The sequence below is a fragment of the Corvus brachyrhynchos genome, unplaced genomic scaffold (genome assembly GCF_000691975.1).
Source record: "Corvus brachyrhynchos isolate BGI_N302 unplaced genomic scaffold, ASM69197v1 scaffold115, whole genome shotgun sequence".
In the NCBI taxonomy this organism is placed as follows: domain Eukaryota; kingdom Metazoa; phylum Chordata; class Aves; order Passeriformes; family Corvidae; genus Corvus; species Corvus brachyrhynchos.
The window spans coordinates 5449294-5468622 of NW_008239553.1; the positions used below are offsets into that span (position 1 = coordinate 5449294).

General features: G+C 42.8%; 1 protein-coding gene across 4 annotated transcripts in view; it reads left to right on the top strand.

Moving 5' to 3' along the window:
* TSPAN18 (tetraspanin 18) overlaps positions 1–19329 on the top strand; it is a 121870-nt gene that overhangs the window by 75792 nt on the left and 26749 nt on the right. Inside the window, exons 3-4 of one of the 4 annotated variants that reach the window (XM_017741860.1) lie at positions 13236–13302; positions 18990–19079. Coding sequence is in view for 2 of the 4 variants with exons in the window: in XM_017741858.1 (XP_017597347.1) it covers positions 16252–16285; positions 18990–19079 (124 nt within the window). In the remaining 2 variants the exon portion in view is untranslated. Of the gene's footprint in view, positions 1–13235; positions 13303–16190; positions 16286–18989; positions 19080–19329 lie in introns of those variants that run through there. The other 3 variants (XM_017741858.1, XM_008639397.2, XM_017741859.1) reach the window with 3 other exon arrangements.

Below are 19329 nucleotides of genomic sequence, written 5' to 3' on the forward strand. Positions count from 1 at the left end.
CCTGCTGAAATGATGAGTGGAGTAACGTTTTTGGGAACCATATTAGTTATCGACGAACTTGAAATGACAGTGACCAGAATGGAGATTGAAATTCTTATCTCTGTACAGATCTGTGTGAAAGACAAGTCTGGGCTGAACACCAGTTTTGTTGAGAGTGTAAGGAATTATCACTACTCAACTACCTCTACTGGAGAAAAAAAACCCCATAGCTCACGACATATAGGAGGACAAATAGTTACAGAACTACAAGAAATTCTGATTGAAAAATTGTTTGAAAAATCTGTTTGAAACCAGATTTAGCTATGCCACACCACCTCTTCTTCTAGCCAAGTAACAGTAGCAATTGGAATAGAAATGAAATTGAATATATGCAGTATTGAAACACTGGATTAAAAAAAACCCAAACAAAATAGAAATGAAAAAAACCAAACCTAATTTCAAGTTTTGTTTCAAATAAATGTTGAGAGGGTTTTTTTCCACAGCATAGGCAGGCAGGTCCAAAATCTATAAAGATCTGAATTCTAGTCTCAGATTATTGTTTAGTGAATCCAAAGGTACAGTCTCCACTAAAGAGTTTATCATTACATTGAGCTTTAAATCCTTTGGGCAACTAAAAATATGAAATAGGCCAAAAGGCAGCACCAAAAGAAGCGTAATTATTTTTCCAAGGTTAAACAATTAACCCCTCCTTCTAAATTTAGCACCATCCAAAATTGAAAACTTAAACTAATGGAAGGGAAATGGTACAGGATTAGTAAACTACTGTCTTTTCCTCCAGCTGTGGGACATCAAAGACATATAAACCTTCATGTTGCTTTTGTTGCTTTATGGAAAATGCTCTCGTACCCTTGTGAATGACGTGGAAGGGATGGGATGTTACAGCTGTGTTTGGACAGAGCCTCTGTGCATTTTGCTGCTCTTTCATGACATTGCAGGAGCTTCTTTTGCCCCTTATTGATTTTTACTGTCGTTCTCTTGAGACAATTTGCCTGAAAAACAGAAGGTCTTGGTTGCCTTCAGTGTGACGTACATGATGATGATGAGTTAATGTAGCAGAGACATCATGCACATACATTTGGAGTCGGCTTAACTGAATTAATTTTTTAAATGAGTATGACAGTGAATCAGCCTATCAGAACCAAAGTCACCCTCAAACTACTGATTAGGGGAAAATAATTAGGATTGAATGATAAATTTAGATTGAACTGCAACATACAGGAGTGTTTGTTTAAAGAAGAGCCAACAAAAAAAATCTTGGCTCTGAGGATCACCAGGAAGAAGCCTCTTTATATATTATGGCCATGTAGCAACCAGTTCCAGGGATGAATTGCTGGAAGTGACATGTCTGATTTATTGCCCACTGCAGCTTTGAGAGTGTTTGCAAACTGAAGTGTTATGGTTAGGATGATTAGAATTGGGCTTTATTTTAATTTAGAGAGAGGAAGAAAATAAATACATTTTTGTGGCTTCTGGATGTAGATTACTTCAGTGGTTGCTTTTAGCTCTTAAGTAGTTCCCCCAAACTCAGTAACACCACTAATGCTGTTCAGACAGTCGCATTTGCAGATGGTTTGAGTTCCATTTTGTGTAGTATCAGCAGCTAACCGGCTGTTCATGTATCAGTAGTTCATATGTCAACAGCCCTAGATAAGCATAAGATTTCACTGTGCAAAGTCCCACTTGCACACAGTTTGCACTAGAAGCCAGTCTCTTTTTAGCTAAATAGAAAAGTAAAGCTGTGAGTTGGCATCAGAAAGCAAAAAAAAGACAAAGATTTCGAGTTAGAAAATACACCTCAGAGCTCATGTTTTCAGCTTCTGGCTAAGCTGTCTTACAGAAAATATTCAGTTCAAACCTTTTTCTATTGCTCTGTTTGTGCTGAGGGAAAAGGAAAAAAATCCAGTGAGAGCAAATTCCTTCAGACATGATCCGTCTCTTTGTGCTACCTGTATTGCCAACATCGGTTTGTGCTTTGCAGAGACGTGGATGAAATTAACTGGATATCCAACACAACCAGAGAACATCCTCACTAAGTTAAGTAATAATGAAGAGGAGATGAACTATCCTATCACTGCTCTTGGCTGATCCCCTTCTGCTCCCTATTTTAATATCCTTCTCATCCTGCTGGCAAGACGCTGAAGCAGCACCAGCCATCCAGTTAAAATACAGAGTAGTCAGATGTTTCAATCAACTCAGATTTCCTTGAACACTTACTCAACATTCATTGCAATTCTTATAAAAATGTCTAGACAACTCATTGCTTAGGATTTCAGCTTGTTTTGTAGCTGCTGCTTTACAGCACCCTGATTTTAAAATGCAATTTTACAAGTGTTACTTTTACTGACTATATTTTCTTTTCCACTGTGCATTTCTAAATGCCAAGAGTATGAGCTGGCTGGAAAAGGGACCAGTGTTGTAACAGGTGATACTGAGTTCTGGCCATTCTTGGTTCTGCTTCTGTTAAATGTATTTCCACTGTTTTAGGTGATTGTGAAAAACAGCATGCCATGGATATTCAAAATATATTGAAAGCAACTCATTATTTGGGGAGAAACATTCTGTGTTTGGTAGAATGCCTGTAGTTAAAATATTTGCTGGTCCTATAGCTCTGTGAAGAATACTCTATATTCCATTTCTGAGAAAAGTTGTGTGGATACAGCAAAGTACCTGACCAAGAAAATGGGAAGGTTTTTACCCTACAGACACTCTCCTCTTTCACAAAGTTGCAGAGTCCGAGGATCCAGCAGTGAAGTGGGTGCTTCAATGCAAGTCATGGATATACTGTCAGAGGAGATGGGTGAAATGTGGAACCAGAAGAGGAGGATGTGGTACAGGCACTGAGTGCCACAAAAAGAGCAGTGTGAGGGTGCCCAGAGTGGGACCTGTCCTGGGCATTGTGTGAGATCCTCCCCCTTGTTAGAAGGGCTGAGAAGGGAATGGCAAAGGGGGATGCATCAAAAGGGTAGCTGGCTCTGACCCCGTTGCAGAGAGCCAGAATGCCTCAGATAGTGCCTTCTGTGCTTCATATCCCTTGCTTTCCTGAACAGTGACTTCCCCATGCTCCCCCCATAAACTTATGAAGAAAAATGAAGGGGGAAAAATGATTTATTTAAAGTCTAGTACTGAGCAGAGCTGCATTAATAAGCCTTCATGCCTGGTAGAAAAAAACCCTCCTTAAACATGATGAAAAATAAATCCCCCTGAGTCTTCTGCATCCTGCCTGAATCACTAATTCCCCAGGGCAGAAAACAAAGCAAGCAAAAAAAAGTTTGTTTTCACATAACAAAGCCAAAATCTCTCCAGTTCTGATTTAAGAAGAGTCGTGGGCGCCGTCTCCTCTTTAATGTAACATGGAGCCAGTGTAGGTGAGTTGATAAATATACAAATCAATTTTTTTTTCCTCACCCTACAGAGAACACCTATTCCTTTCTGTGGGACTCATGTCTGTGTGTGTTGTGTGCCTGGAGCTGCCCCAAAGTGCACGAGGACCAGTGACTGTCAGCAGCAGGGCACACGGAGGGTTCAGATGCCTGAGTCACATTTTCCACTAGTGCAGCTCCGTGTCTGGCTCCAACCACCAGCGCCAGTGGGACTTTGTCCTGGTCCTTCCTCCCTTCCTGGCTGCCTGCACAGGCTCTCCCATCACTCTTCTGATGCTTTTTGGCCCTTTGAGACATCCCTGGCAAAGGCTTCAACATCCTAAGGTTTCTACAAATAGTATCTGCAGCTCCTGAGGGAAACAGCAGAGTAGTCCTCTGGTTCCCTGAGGCTTTATAAATACATTCCCAACTAAAGGCAGTTTATAAATCTACTCAGCTGCAGAATTGCACAACTCTAATGAACATTCTCCACTTATGATGGGATAGGAGAGTGGAGAGTGAGACTTTGTGCTAGCAAATGACCCCTGGCTGGAAGCAGTCTGCTAACACTTTTTCCATGAACTACTGCTCAGGGCTTGATCCAGAAGCACAATAGAAGGTGCATTATTATAGGTGTTCTAATTATGGCTGATAATTGTTCTGTTCTCATTTACAAGTTTAATGGTTTGTTAATAACGTCTGATTTGGAAATATAGTATAGTCTATCAACTAAAGGCGGCATAATGGCATTAATAAGAGTAATTGAGGTTGTTCCTATGATCCTGTTTGCTCTTTGGTTTGTTAATTAAAAATTGCTTATCTTAATATATGATAGAAATAATATTGCTTCCCTGTGAAACCTGGGCATATTGAGGGAAAAAGGGATGTGCCAGTCTGTGCTGTTAGCAATGGTTGGAATATCTGTATGGCAGTGAGCATACGGGCTTGAACCAGCCTAATACGTGTCAGGTATTGTGTGTCTGCATTTATATTTTGTATAAATAACAGCATGTGCTGTTACTTATGGCTGCACTTGTCTCTTGTTGCAAGACTTGGTGCGTAAGGCTGTCTGGGATCCGTGTGATTGATTAAAGAGCCACTACAGGAGGAAATGGAAATGAGAGACAGACAGACTGCTGAGTATTTAACCCTGGAGAAGAACCTTGGCATTTCATCTTCTATCAACGTTTGCCTGTAACTACTATTAACATTAATTATGGAGATACTCAGTGAACACCCTGTTAGCCCTAATTAGAGCTAATGGAAGATATGTGTGGATGTTAACAGGACAAGAGACAGCCAAGCTTCCATTTCTAAGGTTAAATATTCAGTAGCTCCCTCTCAGACATCACCAACATCCTATAATCAGGCAGTCAGACTCATCCAAAAGCAGAGCAGTTTCTCATGTCTTTTTTTTTTCCTCTCTCCAATTATGGCCACCTTACACTATTTTTGCTTAAATTAAAAGGAGAACAACAATGTGGCAGTGACCTCAGTCACCTTAGTAATGTAATTACACTACCTCTCCTCTATTCATAGTGCACCTCAGAATCAGTCTTTACTAGCAAACCATTTGCTGTCCCTTGTACTGTCCTTTTAATGAATGCTAGTAGAGTCAGTTAAGTGGAGCTGAAAGGACTTGGCTTTGTTCTGAACACAGACCTTGTGACAAAGAACTCAGGGCCTGAGTGCTTGAGTAGGTCATGTAATATCCAAGGTCTATAAAGCTACTGTCACTGTGCTTTTGTTTGAAGCTGTAAACACAAAGAAATGCATTCCCCTTGCACCCAATATCTTTGGTATTTTGAAAACCAGCATTGCTGAAGAACTGAGGCTGCAAAATGTAGAGGTTGTCTTATTATCCTGCTGTTGTGAATGATGGCACTTCCCTGCCGCTAACCTCTGCCCAGCAGGTCAGTGTCCTCATAGAAACTGTCTTTTCAGGACTGACTTGGAAACCTGGAACCCTCCCTGTGAGCCCTGAGCATGCCTCAGGTGATGTCACACACTCGTTATGGTAGGGTGTGCTCCTCTGCAGTCCATTTCCTTTGCCATGGACATATGTGGTGATCTCAGGTGGTGTACTGGGCAAAAAGCGCATTTTTCTTCCAGACGATCTATTACATAGTTCTGGGATTGTCAGTGCAGTGCCCCTTTGAATACTGCTTAGTTGCAATCTTATTACTTACAACCTGTAGCTCCCAGGTGCTTGTTGGCTGGAACCATCTAGGAAGAAGTTCCTATCACTAGATTGACTGAGTATGCGACCAACTGATTTGGAAAATAATGTTAGGGCTTTGGGAAGAGAAAGGGTAAGTTGTGGTGTGTCCTTGACATAAAAACCCCATCCTTCCCTAACATATTGCATAATACTAAAAGCAAACACAGAAGTATGTCCATACCTCACTCCCTCGAGCTACAGACATTGCATTTCTCATTTAACCAGTCAAAATGCCAGTGGCTGCCCTCCTGCAGGATGGTGCCCTGTAAAAGGTGCATTGGATAGATGCCAGTGTAAGGCATCCAAGCGTGCTTTGGAAGTTCCTTTGCTCACTCTTTACAACGTCACCTGGGTTTCAGAAGAGCTTCATGTTCTAAGGAAACATGTCACAGGTGTTAATGGGTGCAGCGTGTTCTTAAGAGAAAAGTCATCAAGCAGTGCTATCCCAGCTTTCCAGCTTGGTGGCTCTCTCATTTCTCCTGAAGCAGTTCCCAGCATAAGCACATCTGTGCTTGGCCCAGGCGTCACATTTGCCCTTTTGCAGAAGCTGCCCATTGTGAGTTCTGGCTGAGGATCCTACCACTCACACCTGGGGCTCAGCTGGGGCCGGGACAAGGCACTTGGCTTCTGGGGCTGAGTGGGAAGTCTCTCTGCTCATGTTCACCTGGAGGATGAGCTGGGGAAAGGTTGGTAGAGTTTGATTTTAGCCGTTGTTTAGTGTATTTTCTTTATGCTTCTGTCTATTTTACCAATTGTGTAGTTCAAGGGCCTATTTCATTTTGTGGTGGTCACAGAATCTGTTCATCTTTGTAATAAATGCTACTTTCTTTATTTAATATGTAGAGTAATGCGTTCACAAGTCAGACCTCCATGGACCTTTTTTTTGTGGCCATGGAAAGCCTAAAGTGCCTGTATTTAAAACAGTGGGGCAAAAAGGCTTTTGATGGTGTTTTTCTTCAGGGTTTGGAGTAAGCTTATTGATTTAGGAACTCTTGTTGTACATTGGATGAAAGGGACAGATGCTAAGGAACCTTGTCCTATGTTATGCAGGGTTGCTAGTTGAACTTTTAGCTGCATAGTTAAAGTAGCAGTATCCCCACTGCAATATGGTTTACTCCAGTTTTTGGGAAAGAACAATTTTTTGTGGTGTTGTTTGATCTGTTGACAAAAAGGATAGATACATTATCTTTGAAAAGGAAAAAAAGCACCCACATTATAAAGTTTCTATTAAATTGCTCACTAAGCCTTCAAGTACAGTGGAAAGAAACTGATGCTGTAAAGGGAACAGAATCATGACATATCATTTTATTTCAGCTAGAAAAATGTGGCCTTGCTCAGAGCAGCAGAAGCTGCTTCCGTGATGAGGCCATGGTCTGGTTGTGTGGTTGGGAAAATGAAGCACAGTCTGACCGGAGATATTGTCAAACCCATCGAAGTTAAACACCCTTTGCCCCAGGCAAATTCCCTTGTTTATATGAGCCACTACAGCTAGGCTGTAAAATGCAGGTCTCCAAGCAAAGCTGGGGTAATAACCACAGGTGATAACTTAAAGTTGCCTTTATGAACTAAATCCTGCATTTTCAGCCCTTAAAAAAATGAATGTGAAGTAAATTCCTCCCAATCTTGCCTATGACTCATATAAATGTATCATACTTCTTGAGGCAGATATTCAAAGTCTTCAACCAAACCCTTGCACATCGGTGCCTTAACTAAAATCAGTGTATTTTGTAGGTTAATAGCTTTTACCATATCCACCAGTGTGATCAATATTTTTTGTTAAATGGCTGAATGAGATCTGACATGAAAGGAATATCCCGTCCTAGAATTAATTTTTTAAAATCTCCAGACCAAATTATTGGTCCAGTTGAAAGGACTAGTTTCAGATTCACTAAGCCAATAGCAAAGATTTAGACTTAAGTAGAGAGAAAGTCATTATTCTGGGTGTTTGGTATAGATTTACCAGTATTTCATTGATTTACAGAAATGAATTCCCTAGGCTGGTATTGATAGACTGCAGTTATCTGATCACCTCTGACTACACATTTTTACCAGAGGGATATCCTGGCTTTTACTCCAAAATGCTTTGGAGTCACCTAATTCATTTGTGACCTTCCCAGGATAGCAGAGAAAGCAGCAGATAAGTACTAGCTGTGAGACCTGAGCCATGTCACCCCGGGATAATGGAAAGATAGCATATTGTATGAGATGTCATCTCACCAGAAAAAAGAATTTTAGGAGCTGGTATTTCATACAGGATATGTAAAGTGCTTAAATGGGAGCTTGCTTGGCACTTGCTTTTATTCTCTCATCCATTCTTTTTGACTCACAGATTTGTTTGGATGCTTCTGAGCAAAATCAGATTTTCTAAATGACAACTCCTGTGCAAAAATCAGATGACAAAAGAGATTAATACGGTATGAGATATATGGCACAGCTAACAGTGTCAACATCATGCATTGCAGAAGAGTGGGAAAGTTAGGAAATAAAAGGTAAAATAGAGCCTCTCAAAATCTGAAGCAGTGGAATGGATGAGAAAGAAGAGTATAAACAAGCCCCTGCTCAGAGGAGAGGAGGGTGGGAGGTTCAGTCAGTCAGGGCAAGGTGAGCCCATGCTTGTTTCAGCAGCTGCAAGACTTCAGGGAAAGCCTGCACATCTCAGTGTGCTCACTCTTCTGGGGTTCAAGGGGCTGAAAGGGGGGAGCTTGGCTCTGCTGATGAGGTGTGCTCAGCTCCAATGACTTGCAGCATTTAAACAGCAAAACTGCTGAAGGACAAACCGAGTCAAAGCTATTTTGCAGGGTTTTCCACAGTGGGCCAGCATCATCACCTGGTTTCCACTTGCCCATAGGGAGTGTGCAGGTTCAGAAAAGGAGCACAGCCTATCGAAATGCTAGATCCCTAAGCACATCTCCTGCCTCTCATATTTCTCTGTGCATCTCTGGTACTTCATATTCCATCTCATCAGAGTCATGCTGCACTCACCTCAAGAACACCTGGGTGCACAGCTTGAAAGGATGGAGGTTAAGTATGGGCTCTGAGCTGGAGGAGGCTGGTGCAAATAAACAGAAACAGAAATATTGGAAGGCAAATTTACATGAGTGCATCATGTGTCCACATTAATGTGCTTCATCCAAAAGGTGTAAGAACAAACCTGTTTTTCCAACGGATGCAAGTGGTTGATCCCTTACTGGGGGAAGTTTTGCATTGTAGCTTTTCTATGAGTATCAGATTATTGGAAGTATCTGCTTCAAATTCCTGACGGACACTGTACTGACTGGAAAACTTTAGTTCCTGAGCTACTTCTGAAGGAACTACATTTTCCAAAAATGTCCCCACATGCAGTCCCCATGCCTTATTAGCAACTGGGGCCTCCAGGATACTGATCCTTGACCCCAAATGCCCTGAAGACTCTCCTGTCTCTGCTGGCCCCTGGAAGAGCTGGTTCACACCACTGTCAATGGGGAACAGCAGGGAGGGTGGCGTGTGGGCTGTGGTGCTGAACATGGAGTTTCAAAGCACATTGAGTTGGCAGTGGCCCTCAAGTTGTAACCAGAATGCTCTTCCCCTCCAAAATGCAATGCCTGTGATCCAACCTCTCACTGTCCAGGAGCCCTGGTGGTGCTGCTCAGTGTGGAACCTCAGCTGTGTTGTGGACAGCATCTACTTTTAATATTTCAAAGCTTGCTTTGTCTCTCTTCATCAGGAGATCCTTGACTTGGGATTCTCCTAGTGAGAAATTTCCTGGTGAGAACCTGTAGAAGAAACTTACAGGGGTTGTCTGTTTGAGGGCTGCAGGAGAACATTTTCGGAGACATCAGCTCTAAGTGGTTATTTCTACAGTTTTGAGCACATTGTTGTGAGGAACGTAGCAAAGATGGAGTACAAACCATCTGACCTTTTTTGGTCCATATGAAGGACCTCTCCTGGGCTTTTGTACCTGAGAAGTTTAAAAAAATAGTGGCAGTCACTCAAAATACTTGTTTTCATCTCAAAATGACAATATTTTGAACACTGTCTTCTGGGTTCTGTTTTCAATACAGGCAGCCTGGCACTCTCATAGGGTACTGAACTAAATCTCTAAGACTCCATGGGTGACAGATAAGTGTTGTTGTTAATTATATTAAATACAGGGAGAGGGGGAGGATGATGAACACCAGCTTGAAATGACTTGCTCATGTCTGTGAGTTTCTGTGAGAGATGTTAGCAGAACTGGAACTATAGAAGTGCTTTGAGCACTAGCCAGGAGACCACAGAAGCTGCCCAGGACACTTGCTGGGTATCCCAGAGCAAAGCCACGTCAGCTTTATAAAGGACACAGCTTCATAAAGGGCTTTCAGACTAATGTGGAAAGCAATCTAAGGCTTAAATGGTCTTTAATGGTCTGATGCAAGGTGGTTTGTGCATCATCAGACATGAGGAATGATAACCGCAAATCTTGTTATGAAATTTGTCATAAAATTTATTGTCAAATGTGTTTTCACAGCAAGACTCCACAATGTTTTCAGAAAGATTCTTTTCCCCATGCTGACAGCAGGGATGGGAGAAGAAGCTGTTAAATGCTGTGTTTCTTGAGACAACTTTTCTAGTCCTTAATGTAGAGCAAATCTGCAGCCTAACTGGGAGATTGTCCCCAAAGGGTTGTCTCTCCATGCTCAGGAGAGCTTGAACATCCTGTTGTTTCCTACGTTTTCTCAGCCTTTACCTGGGCTGCTTTGGCTCTTTGCTCTGCAAACCTCATTTTGATACTTTTACATATGGGATTTTTAACAGAAATGCAGCATTGCTTTCAAATTGCATGCTGGTCAAGAAAAGAGACATAGCAAAGCATGGGTATAGTGAGCTCCAGCCACTGAAAACTGGTGTGATTTTGCATTCAGAATTCAGCCCAGCCCTGACTGGTGTGAAAGTTAGACTGTGGAGTCCTGTTCCTCATAGGAGATCTGGTTTTATCACAATGTTTTGTTGTCTTCCCTAAAAAGGTTGCCTAGACTTTCAAAATCAGAATTGCCGGGTTGGGTCAGACTGTGTTTGTGCTTCTTTTGGGTGGGAAGAGGAAGGTGCTCAGCAGTCCATCTACAGACTGTTTTTTGTACTGATTTAAGGCCATGGGAGCAGCTTGTGCCTTGATCATTCACTGATGCACTTGTAATTATTGCAGCCCCTCTGGTTTGAATTAGAAAAGGTTTTATGTCTTTAGTTTCTAAGTCCTGACTTCTAGTGGGTAAAATAACAGTGAAGCCTGAGTAAAAGAAAATTCATCAGCATCTGGAGTATTTCCATAGTTAAATTTGCTGCTTCAGTTTGGAGAGTCCTCACGATACCCTGCAAGTGCATGCCAGTTTTTATGTGTGTGTATGATTGATGGTGCTCCAGGTTTTGCCCCAGGCTATACCCAGGCCTCTTGCAAGCAATGCTGGTAGTGAAGTTTCCAGTGCTGCTGGAATGTGTTATTTAGATTACAACAGAGCTAAAAACCTGGACCACTTCACAGTCAGAGACACAATCCTCTCCCCCCAAAGCTCACAAACCTTAAAACAAAGACTGCCTGGGGAGGCTCTCTGGCACTGTATTAAATATCCTTGATGAGAAAAGGTTTCTTACAATTGTGGCCTTCCTAATAGGCACCGTGGGTAGTATCAACACAAAGATATCTGTATTACATAGTTTGACCTGCTTTAACCTCAGCCAGTCTCCTGGAGATTTAGAAAATATCTGTTCCATACAAAGGTCTTGGCTTTCAGACAAAGTAGAAGCAGTTTGTTTAGAGTCCCAGCTTTGCGAGAGGAGATGTTATACTTTTTGTGGGTGAAAGTCACCCTACTGAGGCTGTCTGAAAGCCTCTGGATCCATGTCATCAGCACGTAAGCTGCTGATTTTGTTTGCAAAAATAAATTACTCCCCAAGTACTGCACTGTGCTCAGGAAATAAGGATATTTTGGGAAAGAGGGTATATTGTTCATAGTGTTTCCTTTAGGGGAAGAAAGGTATGGTCTTTTAACTTTTGGCTGTCGTGGAATGTTTGATTAAATCTTAATGAAAACTAGAACCCCAATTTTGCAGGTTTTTACATCCTTTAATTTCACCCCCCCCTCCCTTGGAGGAGTTTAAGTCTGTCAGCAATATAAGTGGGATTTAGATCCACTTCTGAGCAGTTAAGTGGTAAGGAGATTACTGTAAGGTTATGTGGTTCCACTGCCACACGTGGAAGGATGAGGTTATTGAGGGGGAATTGTTACAAGTGGCGATGGAAGCGAGTTCCCCTGTACTGGCACCTCAGCAAAGTAAAGCTCCTGCCTCCTCAGGTCTCCCCAACACGTGTTCCTCTTGTTCCCAGTTTTCCTGCAGTGTGGAACAGGTGCCTCCAGACCCCAGAGTGGGCTGTGCAGCCGTGCCCCAGGGGCTGTGTGACCCATCCGTGCTCGTGGCAGGGCCGTGGCAGGTGCAGCAGGACGGCTCCCTCAGGAGAGCTGCACGGGGGCTGTCCCTGCTGCTTTGGGAACACAGGTGAGGCGTCAGCAGAGGAAATTTAACTAGGTGCCTTTCATTTCTTAATTTCTGCAAGAGCTGAAGCTGCTTGCCTAGGCTGAAGGGCTGCCAGGCTCCCTGTGTCTGATGCAGGGAGAGGTGGCTGTGTTGCTATGGCACTGGAGGTGTCTCCAAGCCCCACGGCTCTGGCAGCTGAGACGGCTCCCAGCAGCATGTCCTAATTGTGGCTGTGCAGCAACAAAACAAATATTCAGAGATTTCCATAAAGGCTGTAATCAAAGGAGCATCCCTTGCTTTTTAATATGTGCTGAATGGGTTCATTTGTAAGCTTATTACGACTTCAGAGAGAGAAGCTATTAGGATGATCATTAGCTGCCTGTGCAAATAGCAAGGAAAACCATGGCATGTTCCAGAACAACCCCCTTTTAAAGGCCTGCACTTTCAAATGCATTAACAATAACCAGCCATGCAGTCTTTCATGGTTCCCATGCCCTGAGTAAGGACAGAAGAGAAAGGAGAAGGGGACAGTGAACTGCATGCTTTCAAAATAAGTTCAGATAGAGAGAAAAATGAGGTGTTAAGAGAGCAGCAAAATCACTAGCATGACAGTGTGTGTATTGATGCAGTATCTGTTATCCATTGGGAAAGCAAAAGCAGCTGGGAGCCAGCCTTCAAGTCTTGGCTCATATCTCAGTCCCTCTACTCCTGTCATCTACGTATGAATTGTGCTTGGGGTCTTTTGTCTGCCTGGAACCTGATGGTTGCTGGAGCACTTAGATTATACATCTCATGGAGGAAGAGAGAACATTTAGAAACACGTATGCCAAGATTATGGGGTTTATTGACTCTCATTTATTTTCCTGCAGAACATCTGAAGCTCTCCTGTGGGCTGTGGCAATGGTTCTTTCTCTTAATCTGAAATCAAAGATAGCTGTAGCAAAAGGTGTTGAATAGTTGGGCATTTGTACCTTAATTGGGACAGGTGTGGTTGAGATCAGTCACATTTTCCTTTCAAACCACATTAACTGCAATTTTATGTGTTAGAGTAAGTTAAAGGTGCTGATTACAGTGAAACTCAGTTTAGATTTGCACATGGAATATTTATGACATGTATCAGTTTGACTTATAAGCAGGGTAAATTAAACTTCAGGTTTGCCTCTCTTTCCTAGGTCATTTCTCATGTCTTTTGCTGCATTCAAGTTTTCCTGCACATATCGCACCTATAGCTTGTGAAATGTATGTATTTCCTATAGTATCCTATTATGTTTAGAATCCATAATACTTTGGCATGCATTGTTATTCTAGTTGTTAAAAAAATTTAAAAGATGACCAGAAACAGATAAATAATGTCACTTCTCAGATTTCCAGAAATATTATTTTCTGGTTTATTTAGTACTACTGACATCCCTCATTTAAGATCTGCTTTTCTTAGAGGCTCTTTTTCCTAACCTTTGCTTTTCTAGACTGATTAAACCTGACTAAACTGATTGTTTTGTTTTTATATCTGTGTAGGCTCTTACATTGAACAGGGAATTTTGTTAGTTTTCTGGGCTTTTGGTCTGGTTTTGGTTTGGTGGGGGGGTTGGTTTGTTTGTTTGTTGGTATCTTTTTTTTTGCTGTTTTCTTGTTGTTTTGTTTTGTTATTTTGTTGGGTTTGTGTTTTTTTTTTTTTTTGGTACAATATTTAATGCATTTCATGTTCTGTTTGGGATTTCTTTTTTAAAAGGAATTAAGTTATTTCTTCCCCAATTAAATGATCCTAAACAGTGGGTTTGTTTTTCTACACCTCTGCCTTATGAAAAAACACTGAGAATAAACACAATAAAAAGAAGTTAACCTATTGATCTGCAGGTCCATTCTGTGTTAGAACAGATGACACAAGCAGGGATTTCAAATTCCCTTGCCCATGGCCCCTTGCCTCTGCCTCTGCTCAGACAGTCTGGGGCTTCTTTTTCTTGCTATGGACATCAACATCATCACCTTTTTGATAGGATGAGGCCCTGTGGCTTGCAGTAATCCCTTTTGGTAACATCCTTACTTTAAAATAACTTTTGTTCTTTGCCTTGTTTCCCTGAAGCCTGCAAAGTATCAGGAAAATTCTTAAAATACTGAAAATCATGGTCTGAGGAGGACAAGGTTGCCACAGCAACTGTCCAGTGTTCCTGAGATTTATTCCTGCATCTCTCAAAACCATCATGAATGCCACAAACTGCTGAGGCATTTGCTGCAAACAAAGCAGGGCTATAGGAAAAGAGAACAGAAAAGAGCACCGAGGAGCCACATGTTGTAAAGGTGAGATGTGTCAGGCTCAGGGAAAAAGTGGCAGGCATTTAGGCTTTGTGTTAAATCCCCTTAGCACCTGGAGGTGTGCAAACATATGGAGTGTTTAGACACTCGACAGTATCTGACATGACAGTGGGTAATGTCACCTGGCTTGTGCTGCAACCCCACAATCCACTCAGGAGGGTGACATTTATTCCATCCGGAAGAGAAATACTTTCAGAAATAGGAGGCCAAAGTCAGCTGCCTCCCTTTTGATTTGTTAAATAACAGCTTTCTGGGACAGAAGATGCCTGTCAAAGAGTGCAACTTGTCAGCCAGAAGTGATCAGCTTTTTCATGGGTTTGGGACTGCTCTCAGTACAGACCGGTGAGCAGAGAGCTATATTGGGGGTCAGGAGGCTTAGCACATCCATTCCCCTTTTAGCCCTGGTTTTCTCATCTAATAAACAAAATTAATGTTTTTATATTATCAGTGCATGTCATCTCTGGGTCATCTGTTTAGAAAGGCAGACAATCAGTACCATATGGTTCCATTGTACTGCAGTTAATACAAGGGAAAATACACCTGTGAGCTATCTGAGGACTTTTTTTTTAGAGGAACAGAACTTAAAAGCATTGCAGGCTATGTTTTGGTTCTGTATGCAGGATCTTCTTTTCTGAGACAGCTGGGGCCTGTGTGTGAGAAGCTGTATGAAAGAGCCAGATGTGATTACCTGTGGAACCTTGCTTGGGAAGGGGCCAAAGTGAGCAGGCAGCTCATGTTTCGAATGGTGCAGTGCGCACATTTGCACCAGCTGAAGTGGAGCAGCCTGTGGCCTGAAGCCATGCTGGCACTTCAAACACATAATCTAGCACTTTTCAAAATGTTACAACATTTAGAATTGGTTCTGCTCTGGGACTTCTGAATTTCCATTCTGAATGTCTGTGCACGTGTGGGGGATTTTTACCTCTTTACGATCTCATGTGTTCTATGCACACACTGTGCAAAGTTGCAAATATAAAACAGAGGGCAAGAGTTGTGTTAGTAGTTTCATTGCAGAGCTGGCGTTATTTATATGAAAATTTAGAGGGTTCAGTCCAGCCCTCTTTTTCCTCCTGTGTGAGACTGATGTGCTCTTACGCACACGAACTTTTGGTGGCAGAAATGTGTTCTTGTTAAAAGCAATCAGGATGAGATGGGACCCAGTTGCTCTGCTTGTGTAGGAAACTTAGGGTAGTTTTGGAGGCAGCTCTGATTCATTTAAACACTGTCACAAGCCTCATATGCTTTTAGCATTATAAAAGCCAATCAGGTTACTGTTTGAAGATATAAGATGCCCCTAAGGGCTTTGCTCACTCAACTGTGCTGAGGAATTAAATGCTCTGAGGCAGTGCAGCAGCCTCATTCACTCCAGTGTTGCAAGGCAAGGCAGTCATCGCTGGTAAATGGGCCCATGTTACAGTGACATTAGCATTTTAATGCAACTAAAGAGGAGGTAGATTGACTGTAATTTAGTATCCAGTTGCATGGCCTTGTGCAGGTCTCATGGCTGCTCCACAGGGGCCGATTACAGTTACACAGTGCACTTTGAGATCTAATTGGATTTACGTGTGGTAATGTAGTTGTGTCATAGCAACGATTTTGCTGTGCAAGTGCTATGAAATTCCAGAACAATTAGTTATTTATGTAGGAGCAATAGTTACAGGATAACACACGGGGCTGACCTTGTGCCAAGGTCCAGTTCTAAAGCAAAAAGCGTTTCACTTTTTTTCTGATGCCATTGCAAGGAAATGAAATTATTCTGATCCTGCTTCCACAGAGATGTTTCTCCTCACCCTTCACCATGAAAACACTGACCTGATGTAGAGATCCAGCAGGACATGACTTCTGTCTTCAGCTTCTCCTTTGAATATATGGGCTGGCATGTATTTAAGTGTCTCTCAACCCTGCAAATGTGGTGAGCACAGGGGGCTGGCAGTACTTAGAAGCCCTTGCGAAGCGGGACACTCATAAGGGGTTCATCTGGTGACCCTTCCTGATCTAGTCAACATGCAGGAGGCTGGATTTCTCACAAAGACAGGCCTTGCTTCTCCATCCTGCACACTCCACTCATTTCTTGTTTCAGTTGCTGCCTCTTGTCTGTATCAGACTCTCTCTGCTCCATTCCTCTTTGCTTTGGAGCTCCAGCTGTCTTTCTTCCAGCATGATACCAGCAGGAGGATTGTGTTTAGATGCTTTTCCTTCATCAAAGCCTGCTCCTCAAAGGGCTGCAATGTGAATGTGAAGAGAAGCCAAAGCCAAGGAGAGTTGATGTGGTGGCTGTGGACAATGTACAAGCCACAGCTGGCCAGCCCAAGGATGAGGCTTTGCCTCCCCCCTTTCTCCACACAGCTGGCCAGCCCAAGGATGAGGCTTGGCCTCAGCCGTTGCTCCAGCTCCTACTGTGTTTCCTCAGTGACTGTAATTAAAGGCATCAGCTTGCTGGAGTCACAATTAGGCATGGTGGGTTTGCACTTTGTGCAATTCTCCCTAATGACAAAATCGTAGCTATTAACAAAAGAGAATCTGTTTGGCAGGGACTTCCTCCTCTTTAAGGCCACAGAGTAAGGTGGAACATTGCTGCTGTTTGGCACCAAATGCAGTCTTTCATCCCGTCTGACACACTACCTGCTGGTACCTACTGAAGCATTTAAACTCTTCTTCTCTGGGGTGCTGTAATTTCTTTAAAATATTGTGACTTATGATGGATAAAAAATAAAATTCCTCTCCCAGGCAGACCTCTGAGGGCTTGTAGGGATGTAATTATATGCAGACACAGTAGGAGCAGGAATCTTATTATTCTGGTTATTTTCTTAATGATAGGTTTGTATAGCACAATGTCATCTCTGCTTTAAAGTTAGAGCCATCTTCTCTTGGCAGCATCTATCCTAAGACAGTGGCATTACAGGACAGGACAGCTGAAGAAATTGTCTCTTAATCACACATGCAAAACACAGGATGAAGTGTCCCTACACACCAAAGAAATAGCTATAAAGGTCAGCGTGGGCACTGGGCTCTGAGTGCCAAACAGGGGCTCTCTGCTGCGGGGCACTGTCCCTTGTCCTAGCTGTACACTCTCCAAAGCCCTCTTCAGATGTGCTGAACCTGCTGCAGCCATCTCCCGGCCAGTCACACAGCACCCTCTGAACTTTGACACTGGTGGAAAAGCTGTACTGATTCGGGGCAGCCCTTGTCCCCAGCATTGCAATGTAGGGCAGTTCAGCCACTGCCCGGCTCCTGCCTTCAGCACTTCACAGCACAGACAGGTGGATTGCCAAGAGATGTTTGTACCCTCTGGATTTCAAAGGGGAAGCCATCCCTGCTCTTCATCTAGAGATGTAGGTTTTCAGTGACAGAGGAAGGACATGAAACGTGAAGGATTAATGCAAAACAAAAGGTCTATGAATATTCATTTATGTTTTATATTGTAATAGTTTCAGCCACCTTGAAACTCCTTGTTCGCTTCCTGCCAACAACAAACGATAGACTTTTACTCACAGAAGTCTTAATGGGAGGCAATTTTCAAAGGCACATTTACAAATGTTTGTGGGCAACATGTTAAATGCACCCACTCCAGAAATCATGATGGAATGCTGGCAGTGAGAGAGCAGGGAGAGACCCAGGTGACTTATCGGGTGCCTCACGGGGAAGCAGCAGCTCCAGCAAAGCTGTGAGTATGCCAAAACCATTTGTGAAGCACAAGTGAGTGAGTTACAGTGCTGAACCCTGTGTGAGTATTGTGGTCTTATGGCATGGGGTGCTCTTTGAAGAGTTAAAGACCACCCCTTCCCCACAGCCCTGCAATACAGTCTTGGGGCTGTGTCAGATAGGTGGGAAAAGCAATCTAGGAGAGGGTGCCCTGAGAAAGCAAGAGTCAAACCTGTGTGCCTTGCACCTTAGTCTGTAGTCTCACCTCACCTTTGCCTAGTCAAAGGCTGTCATTAGCATTGTGTGGGCAGAAATTAAAACGTACTGAGAAAATTGTGATTGTTAGCTTGAGGGCAGTGGCAGTGGGCACCTGAGTCCCTCTGCCTGCACCATTATATCTAATGCTTTTGAGTGGACAGGGCTGTGGCTTTGCTGCTCCTCTCTGCCATTGCTTCCCAGGCAGTGACAATGAGGCAAAGGAAATAGTTTGCTCAAGTTGGCATGACAGCTGGCTGGAAGAATGAGGGATAACACCCAACATTTCACGCTGCTGCTCCTAATGGCTGGGCTTCCCAAAGGTGGATTCCATCTTCCTTCCTGCCTTTTCCATTTTCCCAGTAAATGGGCTGTAAAGTCACAGCAGATTAAAGTTTGTCTAAACCTCCTATAAAATACTGAAGGTGCAGCTGGTATTAATCTAGTCCTCTTGTGATATGAAGTGCATGTGTAATGGGACTATAGATTTACGTGTGGTCTGTGGGCATTTAAAACACCCCAAAGATTGTTAAAGAGATTCTGAGGAATTGAATCCCTTGCTGGGTATTAAAAGCTCTTCATTAATGCTAATGTACACTAAATTAAGGTGGCAATTAGGCTGAGCATATTCATCAGGATGGTGTGTTTTAATAAACTGTGTATTTAACATGATTGCATTTTATTGACTTCTTCAGTAATTGTGTATTTTTCTCTTACAGGACAAGCTTGGATAGAAGGAGATACATGGGACACACAGACAGTTAAACACTGGAAGAGACACTGTGCTTCAAGTCCCAAGATTAGCAAAGGTGAGTGCTGTTAATGGCTTGCTCTTTCTGTATGCCAGGTACTTTCTCTGTATCTCTGTCAGGGCAGGTTAAGGGTGCCCTAAAGGTTAAGCTATGGTGTGCTGGAGGGGGTGAGAAAAACACAGCTCATCTGCCACCGTATCACCAGCAAGGTACTGCAGAAAGTCATCCTTCCTTATGAAACTCCTTATGAAACTGCCCTTAATCTCTGTTGTATCTAGAGGAGCAGACTGTGTGAAAATAGTACTCT